This window comes from Schistocerca nitens, chromosome 6, assembly GCF_023898315.1.
Source record: "Schistocerca nitens isolate TAMUIC-IGC-003100 chromosome 6, iqSchNite1.1, whole genome shotgun sequence".
NCBI lineage: Eukaryota > Metazoa > Arthropoda > Insecta > Orthoptera > Acrididae > Schistocerca > Schistocerca nitens.
The window spans coordinates 450,065,132-450,077,851 of NC_064619.1; the positions used below are offsets into that span (position 1 = coordinate 450,065,132).

The 12,720-nt window shown below is 42.4% G+C and overlaps 1 protein-coding gene across 3 annotated transcripts in view; it reads left to right on the top strand.

The window, feature by feature from the left end:
• Positions 1-12,720, top strand: part of LOC126263694 (SHC-transforming protein 1) — a 99,163-nt gene that overhangs the window by 29,478 nt on the left and 56,965 nt on the right. For all 3 annotated transcript variants that reach the window (XM_049960819.1, XM_049960820.1, XM_049960821.1), the window contains exon 4: positions 6,361-6,421. In XM_049960819.1, the coding sequence (XP_049816776.1) occupies positions 6,361-6,421 (61 nt within the window). The remainder of the gene's footprint in view (positions 1-6,360; positions 6,422-12,720) is intronic.

The window sequence follows — 12,720 nt, forward strand, 5'->3', positions numbered from 1 at the left end:
AGACAGGATTACCACCAAAAACAGCAACAAATAATAAAGCAATTATACCAAATGAAATGTAGTAATCTCTATCATCAAAAGAAAATCTTGAATAAAAATCATTATCCCTAGCTATTGAATAATAAAACAAATGAAAAGAATAAGAAACCGTTAAACCTGTAGAGAAAAAAAAATAAAGGAAAAAATCAAACAGTTAATTCATCTTAAACAAACCATCTCAAGAATTAAATCCTTTGAATAAAAACCAGCCAAAAAAGATATACCACACAAAGACAAACTAGAAACATTAAAACAAACAGAAGTTAAAGGCATAAAATTAACAACAGAATCCATAAAATGAATATCCTGAGAATCCTTTAAATTATGAATTATTGAACCTGCACACATAAATAATAACACCTTAAATAAAGCATGAGCTAACAAATGAAAGAAAGAAAGCTTTGGATAACCTATAGCCAAAATACTAATTATTAAACCAAGTTGTCAAAGTAGAAAGAGCAATAATCTTTTTCAAATCAAACTCAAAATTAGCTCCAAAACCAACCATAAATATAATTATATAAGGGGTGTTCAAAAAGAAACAAGCCGGAGGAATAACTACAGAAACCAGTACCTGTATGTTAGAACTATTGACCCTGGCTGTTGAGACACTTGTCCCACTGTGACACAAGGTGGTGAACGGCTGTCTCATAAAATTCCCGGGGCTGCGATATTAATCAGTTCCACACATACAACTGGACGTCGTCACCCTAGGTGAATTGTTTGCCCCTCATAGCCTTTTTAAGGGGACCAAAAATGGCTGTAATCACAGGTAGAGAGGCCCAGACTGTATGGAGAGTGGCAGAGAACCTCCCATTTGAACTTCTGCAGGTGTGCCATGACTGTGTTGGCTGTATGAGGCTTTGCATTGTCGTGGAGTAGAATGATCCCATGGGTCAGATTGCCTGGTCGTTTTGATTTTATCGCTTGGCGAAATGTGGTCAAGGTTTGTGAGTAACGCTGGGCATTCACTGTAGCCCTGTGCTGCAGGAAGTGAATCAGAAGGGGGCCTTGGTCAAAGAAGAACGTCAGCATAGGGGCAAACAATTCACCTCAGACGACGATGTCCAACTGTACCTGCGGAACTGGTTAACATTGCAGCCCCGGAAATTTTATGAAACAACCATTCACCACCTTGTGTCACAGTGGGACAAGTGTCTCAACAGCCAGGGTCAATACTTCTAACGTACAGGTACTAGTTTATGTAATTATGCCTCTGGCTCGTTTCTTTTAAAATGCCCCTTATACAACCAATCAAAAGTTAAAATCAACCACAATTATAAGTCTCTAATATTGGACTAAAACGATTTAATAAATAAACCCTCGCAATAACAAGAGGATAAGAATGAACCAAAACAGAAACAGGAGTAGGAGCAGCCATAGCAGCAGGAAGCAAAGAAGAAAAAGGAATCTGAGATCTCTTAGTTGTAGCAGCCAGCACAATTAGTATAGTAATAAGCTTTATTTCAAAAGAACTCGAAATAAAGTCATAGTAACAAATATAATTCCAACCACCAAAATTTAATATTCAAGCAATAGAAATTAAAATAGCGACATTACCAATCCGATTACATAAAGCAGTTAATATACCAGCACTATAAGACTTTACATTCTGATAATAAATAACTAAACAATAAGAAACGAATCCCAAACCATCTCAACCTAATAAACGCATGTAACAAAAGACATAAAAATAAGAGATATTCAATCCAAAATTAAAGTCATCACAACCATAGAAACATTTAAATTAAAAAGTTCTCATTCTATAAAAACTCTATAATCAATTATTAAATAATAAATACCCAAAATAAAAATATATTTCTCGAAAAAAATTAAAGGAAAAAAAGCTCAGAGAACAAATAGAAAACAAATACACAGCCTAAGATGAAAAACTTCATATCATTGATCCCACAAAACAATAGTTTTAATTAAAATACTTAAGCAGTTTAAACAAAGAAACATTCACCCTTTAAACAAAAAATATTTAAAGGCAATCAGTGTAAAAGTAAGAGATGATACTCCTGAAAATAACCAAGAGAACAAGTATAAACCCCAGAATAATAATTACTATGCTGAGAATAAGATTTTTTATAAATGAACAGCTCGAAAAAAAGTTTAAAAAAATAAGGACCAAAAATCTAAAAGGTGATCAAGAGACAAATCTATTATTTAACAATCTCAACTCACCTACAGAATTTATTGATGGAGGAGCAGTCATATGTGATGATCTCAGAAGGCATCACCACAAAGCCATTCTAGGTATTAAATTAGTTATACCCTTGTTAATTAATAATCTTCATCTACCTAAACACCCATAAATAATATTAGATAAACAAAACGAACCATAAGAGCATAAACCATGACCAACCACTAAAGAAAGTGAACCTATACAGCCTCCTCAATTCATGGTTATTAAACCACCAATAACCATTCTTATATGAACAACAGAAGAATAAGCAATTAAAGACTTTAAATCAACCTGACAAAAACAAATAAATTGAACAATAACATCACCAGCCAATCCTAAAGGTAACCAGAAATAATTAAACTTTAAACCCAAGTAAGAAATAACCTTTATCACACAGAAAATACCGTAACCACCTAACTTCAACAAAACACCCACAAGAATCATTCTACCAGAAATAGAGGCCTCTACATGAGCCTTAGGAAGTCATAGATGAACCAAAAACATAGGTATCTTAACCAAAAAAGTCGAAATCATAAAAATATAAAACATGAAATAATAAGAACCAAAATCAAACAACAAAGGAAAATATAAAGTTTTAACAAAATCATAAACATTGAATAAAACTAACAATAAAGGCAATCTAGCAACCAAAGTATAAAAAGTCAAATAAACCCCAGCCTTTAGATGCTCAGCTTGATATCCCCAACCCAAAATTCCCAAAATTAAAAGTAAAGTAGGGACCCATCTAGCCTTAAAAGACTTAATCTAGCAAATGAACAATAAAGTATAATTATTAAAATCAAAACCATAAAAATAAAAAAAAATGGAATGGTATGAAGTTAAATAAACTGAAACTCTAGCAGTAATTATTAATGAACACATCCAAAAACTTAATAAAATTAAACTGAAAGAAAAATAATCAACACCAAAATAATATCTAATTATATTCAAATCAGCATATGAATGTACACAAATCATAAAAACAAAACTTGACAGAAACATCAAAGAATGAACCAACCATCAACAATTATTTAATAAACAGAGAGCGATTAAAAAAAGTCATGAATAAATATTTTAATGTAAAGACAAACCAAAAGAATTTAAAAAATCATTAACATGAGACCGAATCATTGAAACCAAAACAGAAAGACCTAAAGCTCCCCCACAAACGGAAAAAACTAGAAAAAATAACAGGGAAAAATAATCATAATCAAATTCAATAAGAAAAATAATAATCAGTATAAATAAAGAAAGAGCAGTATACTCTAATCTCAACAAAACCATCAATAAATGTTTGCCCTTAGAAGAAGAAACATAAACACCACCAAAATAAAATAATAAATAAGTAAAAATAGAAAATATAAACATTAGTTTTAATAGTTTTAAAAAAAAGTTGGTCTTGTAAACAGGAAATAAGTCTAGACCCCACTTTTAAAATTTAAAGGGTGGAAAAGCTTCCCAAAACTGATATTTTAATAAACTATCCCCTGAAATGATTAAAATAATAATTGTATCACTATCAAATGTAATAAATATTAATTTTATTAAGACATCCAATATCAATAATACTTTTCATTAATATTGAAACTTTTCTTGTTGGATTAATAACAGGAACAATAATGGAAAGTTATTGATTGTCCCATATCCTATTTTTAACATTTCTTGGTGGTATATTAGTCCTATTTATGTATATCACAAGAAGTGCATCAAATGAAATATTTCAACCTAAATTGATTACTGTAATTGTTACTTTAACAATGCGAATCTTCATTACATCAACATTAATTATTTTAAATAGAATAATATTTGTAGATTACTTCAAAAATACCAAAACTATAAATATTAATGATGCAATTAATTACCAAGAAATAATATCTTTAGAAAAATTATATAATAGACCAATATTTATTATTATTAGCATTTTGCTGTTTTCTGCTCCTCCTCCAGTGTTGCAACAGCAAGCTATCAGTTGCAACTTACAGTGCGGGGGTTAGAGGAGTGGGCTGCAAAGATGGGTTTTCAGTGTTCTGCAGAAAAGTGCGTGCGTTTGCACGTGCGTATGTGTGCGTTCATTTTAATCATTCTCGAAATTTTTTTTTTTAATTTGCTTGACTTGCATATGGGGGACACCACCCTACATTTTAGATACTCATTGCAGTTTCTGGGCCTCATTTTCTACTAGAAATTGTCATGGTTGCCATGCCTGAGGGACCTAAAAGTTAGAACCCTCAAGGCACTGAATACCTTAAAGTGCCATAACCACAGGTCTTGGGGAGCGAACAGGGCGTGTCTGCTCCAGTTCTGTAGGGCTGGACTATGGGTGCACTGTGTGGGGATCAGCGAGGCCTTCATATTTGAAGATCATAAATGCTGTCCACCATCAGGGGATTCGGCTCGCCACATGTGCTTATAGGACCAGTCCCACACCCCGGCTCTGTGCTGAGGTGTGGGAACTGCCACTTACCATCCGGCAGCAGCTCCTTGTGGTGCATCAGGCATATAAGATCCTCTCAGCTCTAACTTCACCCCCACACCATACTGTTTTTTGTCCAACTCTGGAATGCCTTTTCTGTATTCGTTCACGAGCCATGCTGCCGTTGGGGATCCGCGTGCAGCGTGTACTGGAATCACTTGGTGTGGAGCAAGTACAACCCCAAATCTAGGGTTTTAACCATCTGTCACCCTGGTTACTGCAGAGGGCCAGTGTCATTTTAGATTTAGTGCAGTATAGGAGAGTTTGCACCCCTGCTTCTGTTTTTTTAATTCGATATTTACAGACATTTTATATGTGCACTGCAGCTATGTAAGTGTCTTTACAGATGCCATGTTGTTTTCCCGGGCTGTGTCCTCAAGGTCCAACTGCCTCAGAAATTAACTATCTTTGACATAGAATTATATGTGATCTTGTGGGCACTGAAGCAGATAAGACATTCTTCCAGTGCTAAATTTCTTGTCGGCTCAGATTCTCTGAGCTCCCATTACTCTCTCCAAAGTTTGTACCCAGCAGATAAAGTCATTCTGAATATCCAGGATGCCCACCTCCAGCTACAATGACTGGGATAGCAGCTGTCTTTCTGCTGGGTACGTGGGCACATGGGAATTGTGGCAGAATGAAAGGGCGGATCAAGCAGCCAAGGAGGCATGTCGTGATCCTCAGGTATTTCGGTATGCCATCTCCCTGCATGCTATCACCTCGTTGTTGAGGTACAAGGTCATGCGTTGCTGGGAAGATGAGTAACTGGAAGTAACTGACAACAAACTCCATTTAGTAAACCTACAACTTGGCTGTCACATACTTCCTTCTAGCCACGTTGATGGGGCAAGGTCCATCTTACTAATCTTTGCATAGGCCACTGCCCCGTGACACACAGACTCTTACTCCGACAAGAGGATCGTCCAATGTGTAGTGCTTGAGGCATGCAGATCACTGTGCGCCACATTTTATTGGACTGCATTTTATTTGCTGACCAGCAGACTGTGGCGAGTTTGCCGACAGATCTGTCCTCTATTATAAACAATGTTCCAACAAGTGTGGTTAGAGTTTTAAAGTTTTGTGAATTGACCGACATTTTTAAAAAGATTTTTATGTGTCAACAGGGTGACTGGCTTACCCAAGTTTTTTGTAAGTGGTCAGCCAGTCACATTTCTCTGTCCTTTCTTTTAGCTCTTCTGTGTTTTGTTTCTGTTTTTTAATTTCATGTATAGCTGCTTTCTCTCGTAATTGATTGTAGTGCATGCGAGATAGAGTGACTGTATGGTCATTTTGAGTGCACGAGTGTCCAACAATTTTAGTATATCTCCACATTTGTTTCATTTGATAAGTGTAAGGGCACTAATGACCTCACCGTTCAATGCCACACACACACACACACACACACACACACACACATACACACAAAAGATTTTTCTAAGTAAATTTCCTTTTTAATTGTTCCAATATTTTACTTGCAGCACATAAATGTTACTTTTCTGATAGCTCTTGCAGCGAAATACACCTTTTGTCCCTTTTAATGCAAATTTTCAACTTTTGATGCTTTCTGTTCTCATATGTGTCTTATAAATCATTTCGTATTATGTGTTGTTGGTGTTTAGTGTGAAAGTAACTGTTACCAAGTTTGACGTTCTGTTACCAGGGAATGCATTAATAGAGTATGTGAAGCTGCTGGCCTGAAAACTGTTGATAAAAAAAGAAAGGTATGTTGTACACATAGAAAAATTACCTTAGAATTTATATGTTTAACTGGTGTGTTCTCTACATATAGTTGCAGTACTTTATCACACTTGTGATACATCACCACACAGTATACATACTGACAGTCTTAACTATAGTGTTGCATGGTCCAAAGACAGAAATTGTAACTGACTGAAGGTGCACTATAATACAGAGTTTTGCAGACCTACCAAAATTCAATTAAGAATTAAATATCCGCTGCACAGAATGTACCATTTTTTAACGCAGTAACCAGTAGAGCAACAAAATATCAGTAGCTGGTATTGTCTTTGGCTTGTTAGAAGCATTTGAGCATGATGTTTGTTTTGTGACGGCCTTCGTAGTGACAACACTTCGTTGTAGAAACGGCCTACGAAGTCACCGCCACACTTTTAATAGCGGGCCGACCGGTCCGCTGGAACAGTGAACAGAAAGATGAAAACCCAAACACTCGGATTAAATGAAAGTCGGTACTTATCTTTATTAACGACGATACAGAACACAGTGGTGAACATGGTCTACAGAAATCTGTCTAGTTCGAGTCGGAGCGGCTAGGTCAGCGTCGGCTGACGACAAACAACAACTCTGCTGCGATGAACACACAACTGACTAGCAAGTACACAATTCGGTGGTGAGTCTACAACTGAGCGGCGAATCCAGAACTGTCCTAGCGCTCGCGACTCCAGCGCTTAAGAAGCCAGAAGCCAGCGGTGGCGCGCGCAGACTTGCGGCGATTTCCTGTATCGCTGGCGCTGCTTATGCGGACGGCGTCCGGACTTTGATGCTGCCAACCTTTTTGGCAGCGGGCTCGGTTGGCATTACTGGCTAGGATATAACACTCCTCCCCCCCAAATCGCCGCACCGTCGTTGAATAATGACGTGGCGAGCGTCGACGGCGGGGGAGGGGCCTGGCCGCAGACGTAGCAGAAGAGACCAGGGCGGAGACTGTTGTCGGTGGCAGTCCCCGGTCCACACCCCAGCATTGGCTGCGGGGGGCCTCGGGAAACACCGACTGAAAACCGAGGTCAGGGTGCACGCCTGTGACCACGGGCGCAGCTTCTGGTACTGGACGCGACGGGGCATCGGGACCCACGAAGAGGGGCAGCGTCTCCTGACGCTGCGTCGACGGCTGCTGAGTGGGCGCCGGACAAGGCGCTGCGGTGTCAGACTCCTTGGGGGTGCCCAAGGAAAGCGGCTGCAGTACAGGCTGCACAGCCACCGCTTGGGAAGGCGGCCCGGCTGAGGGGTCGACGTCCATCAGCTCCGAAGGCGGTGGCGACTGAAGAGGGACCGCAGGCGCCGGAGCGACCACCCGGGGCGCTCCCGCATGAAGCTGCGCGGGAGGCATCAACGGGACGGGCTGTCGGCGTGGTAGCGGCGACGGCTGCTGCTGCTGCCCTGGGGGCGGCAGCGAAGTCGGAAGGCGCGGCTGGAACCCGCCGCGGACCAAATCTGTGGACAAAGAACGAGCGGCAGAATCCGGGCGGCCAGCGCGGCGCAACTGGTTCTGATGCCTCCTGTGCACCCCAGTAGCACCTTGGACAGTATAAAAACCGCGACCCTGGACACTTATCACGGTACCACGTTCCCAACGACGGCGACCGTGATAAACTCTGAAAAAAACGGCGTCGTTGCGCTGAAAACGCGTGCGATGCTCAGAAGCGGCGGGTCGATCCGGGGGGTGCAACAACCGTAGTAGGGTGCGATGACGACGGTCGTGGAGAAGCTCCGCAGGCGAAGGGCTGTCACGTGGCGTGGTCCGGTACGACGACAGGAACGTGATGAGGGCCTGCTGACGAGAGTGCGTAGCACGAAGGCGGTCCATATGATCCTTGAATGTGCGTACAAAACATTCCGCTGCACCATTCGATTGAGGGTGGAACGGCGGAGTAAGAACATGGCGAATGCCATTGGCAGAACAAAAACCTTCAAATTCAGCAGAGGTAAATTGTGGACCATTGTCAGACACTAAAACTTCTGGAAGACCCTCAATACAAAAAATTGAAGTCAACGCCTGTATAGTTTGTGCAGACGTTGTAGACTGCATGGGCACAACAAACGGAAAATTACTAAATGCATCTATCACGATGAGCCAACGAGAATGCCAATATGGGCCAGCGAAATCAATATGTACTCGCTGCCAGGGACCGGCAGGGCGTGCCCACTCAAAATAGCGTTGAGGCGGAGCAACTTGGTGTTCGGCACACGTCGAACAATCTGTAGACATCCGCGTAATCTGCTTATCAATGCCGATCCATGTACAATGACGGCGGGCTAGCTGCTTGGTGCGGACCACTCCCCAATGACCTTGATGCAACAAGTCGAGGACCTCGGATTGGAGCACTTGGGGAACCACTACACGAAGCTGGTCATTCTCGGTGCGTAACAGCAAAACTCCGTGCGAAACAGACAACAGATGACGTTGCGGATAATAGCGACGAACCACAGGATCCGATATGTCCTTTGCCTTGGACGGCCAACCACGTTGAACAAAACGTAATAGTAAACTCAGATGAGGATCCGTAGCTGTCTCACGTGCCACCTGATGATAATCAATCGGAAAATCCCGGAGGGATTGATGCTCATCGGCGTCAATCTGATGGCAAGAGTCGTCAGAGGAATCGAAGACCTCATCCGCAGCAATCAGCAATCGAGAAAGCGCGTCAGCGTTTGCATGCTGAGCTGTAGGGCGATACAGTATCTCATACTGGTATTGTGATAACAAAAGAGCCCAACGTTGTAGTCTCTGAGCTGTCCGCTGAGGAACTGGTTTAGACGGATGAAACAGTGACGTCAGGGGCTTGTGATCTGTTATTAAATAGAATGGTCTACCATAGAGGTAGTGATGGAATTTTGTGACACCGAACACAATAGCCAACACTTCCTTGTCCAATTGGCTATAATTACACTGAGCTTTGTTTAACAATTTAGATGCGAACGCAATAGGACGTTCGGTGTTACCGACTCGGTGAGACAACACAGCACCGAGGCCGAAAGAAGAAGCATCACAAGCTAACACCAGAGGCTTGTTAGGGTCGTAATGGACCAGACAACGATCATTCAATAAAGCCTCTTTAAGCTGCTGAAAGGCTGATTGGCAATCAGCTGACCACACAAACGGAACATTCTTACGGCGGAGACGATGCAACGGTGCAGCAATCTGTGATGCATTAGGTATAAACCTAATATAATATGTCAATTTGCCAAGAACTGCTTGCAATTCATGCAGATTGCGAGGGGCGGGCAAATGACGAATAGCTGCTAAATGTGACTGGGAGGGATGAATGCCTTGAGCATTAATAACATGTCCCAGATACTCCATCTCCGTAAGGAAAAATGAACATTTATCGATGTTGCAACGTAGGCCTGCCTGAGACAACACTGTAAACAAACACTCCAAATTACGGAAATGTTCAGCAGGCGTCCGACCGGACACAACGATATCGTCTAAATAGTTGCAACACGATGGCACATTAGCCAGAAGTTGTGACAAAAAACGCTGAAAAACAGCTGGAGCTGACGCACAACCAAAAGGCAAACGCAGAAAACGGAACAACCCCAACGACGTGTTTATGACAAAATACTGTTGTGATTGCTCGTCGAGGGGCAATTGCAAATATGCTTCACGGAGATCAATTTTGGAAAAGAAACGAGCTTCCCCTAACTTATCCATCAGCTCGTCCGGTCTAAAGGAAAAGAATCAGTGACAGTCTGAGGATTAACTGTCGACTTAAAATCAGCACACAAACGTAACTTGCCAGACGGTTTCTTTATAATAACTAAGGGAGAAGCCCACTGGCTCGCTGAAACGGGTTGAATAACACCGTTGTTTTGCCAACGACGAAGTTCATCTTCTACAGGTGCCCGGAGGGCGTGAGGCACTGGACGAGCACGAAAAAATCAAGGCTGAGCATTATCTTTTAACGTAATATGAGCGGCAAAGTTCGCAGCACAACCTAGTTCGTCTTTAAATATGTCACTGTATTGTTTACACAAATCGGTTATGCTGTCTTGAGGAACAACAACAGAATTAATTTGCAACACATTGTCTTGGATAGACAGGCCAAACAAGTCAAAACAGTCTAATCCGAAAATGTTTACACTGTCTGTAGCGCGGAGCACTGTGAATGAAACTGTTTTTGTGTTGCCCCGGAATGTGGCTGGCACGCTACATACACCTAACACAGGAATGTGTTCGCCACTATAAGTAGCCAAAGAATGTTTTGCCGCTGAAAGTTTAGGGCGGCCGATAGCCGCATACGTAGCACTATTTATGAGAGTCACAGACGCACCAGTGTCTAATTGAAAATTGAAGGTCTTATCCTGGATGCGTAGCTTCACAAATAGTTTATTACACTGCCTCTGGATCAGTGCAGCGGAGGCGGAAGACACAAAATCAGCGCGTTTAGCGCATGTTCGCTGCTTACGACAACTCGTGGGTTGGGCGGGTGGAACAACAACTCCCGCTTCACTTGCAGTCTGTACATTACTTTTCACAGCGTTTGAATTACGCTCGGGTCGCATAGCAGAGGGCTGGGTGGGTGGCTTATTGTGAACAAGTTTATTACCCACACGAACCGTGGAAGAGTCTTTAAACCCGACCTCCTGGGCGGGCTGGCTTTGAAGAACATGAATATCCATGGGCTGGGCAGCACCAGAATTGTTCTTGCGTTTACGCAAACAAACAGTCTGGATGTGTCCTTTCCTTTGACAAAAGTGACAAACCGCGTTTCTTAACGGGCAACGTTCACGAGGATGAGCAAGAACACACTTAGGGCAAGACTTAACTCTATCATTTTGCACACGCGGCTGACGAATGTGTTTAACATGATGCGGCCGGCTAGTGTTTACAGTCTGACTCTGCCAGTGGGGCCACGGGCGTGACATAACTTGCTTAGCACAGGCAATTTGAAAAATACATGGCTGATCTAACTCACACTCAGCATAGTCAAAAGTATCTTGGGCTTCAATAATGTTCATCACAGTCTCCAAGGACGGGTCAGGCAACTTTAAGATAGCAGCACGAATACGAGAATCTGCAATGTTTTGAGTAATAGCGTCTCGTAACATGACATCACTGTAGGAAGCTCCACACACACAATTAAATCGGCACTGACAGGTGAGGCCCCGTAAATCTGTTAACCACTGTTTATTAGATTGATGTGGCAGTTTCTTTAATCTGAAGAACTTGAATCTGGCTGCTGCCACATGAACTCGCGACTCGAAATACTCAGCAAGCTTGTTAACAACAACGTCATAGTCTAAAGCTTCTGGCTTGGATTCCGGGAACAACTTACAAAGTAGTCTATAGACTTCCACGCCTGCAGTGGAAATTAAATAAAGCTGCCGCTCATTACCTGTGATTTTGTAGACTGACATGTGCGCCTGCAACTGCGCGAAATATTCTTGCCATTCTTCTCGTGATGCCTCAAAAGCACGAAAAGGCGGTGCTGCCTGTGCTTGTTCCTTGTGTGGTGGTGGATTAGCCGCTTGTTTGGCGATTGCTTCCACCAGACTTTGTATTTGCTGACTCTGTAACAAGATCAACTGTTGTAATTCGGCAGACATAGTGAACACAAATTAAACCAGCCCCCAAAATTCTATCTCAAGAAACAAGTTAAACCAGCCCTGCACACGAGTTCGGAAGTCCTCATCGCCAGTTTTTGACGGCCTTCGTAGCGACAACACTTCGCTGTAGAAACGGCCTACGAAGTCACCGCCACACTTTTAATAGCGGGCCGACCGGTCCGCTGGAACAGTGAACAGAAAGATGAAAACCCAAACACCCGGATTAAATGAAAGTCGGTACTTATCTTTATTAACGACGATACAGAACACAGTGGTGAACATGGTCTACAGAAATCTGTCTAGTTCGAGTCGGAGCAGCTAGGTCAGCGTCGGCTGACGACAAACAACAACTCTGCTGCGATGAACACACAACTGACTAGCAGGTACACAATTCGGTGGCGAGTCTACAACTGAGCGGCGAATCCAGAACTGTCCTAGCGCTCGCGACTCCAGCGCTTAAGAAGCCAGAAGCCAGCGGTGGCGCGCGCAGACTTGCGGCGATTTCCTGTATCGCTGGCGCTGCTTATGCGGACGGCGTCCGACTTTGATGCTGCCAACCGTTTTGGCAGCGGGCTCGGTTGGCATTACTGGCTAGGATATAACAGTTTGCAGTATTTGTTTAAAGATGTTGTATGTTGGGAGGCTTTACTTGAGAAACAGTATATCACATTATAAGAAGTGTGTGTGTGTGTGTGGGGGGGGGGGGGGGGGGGTC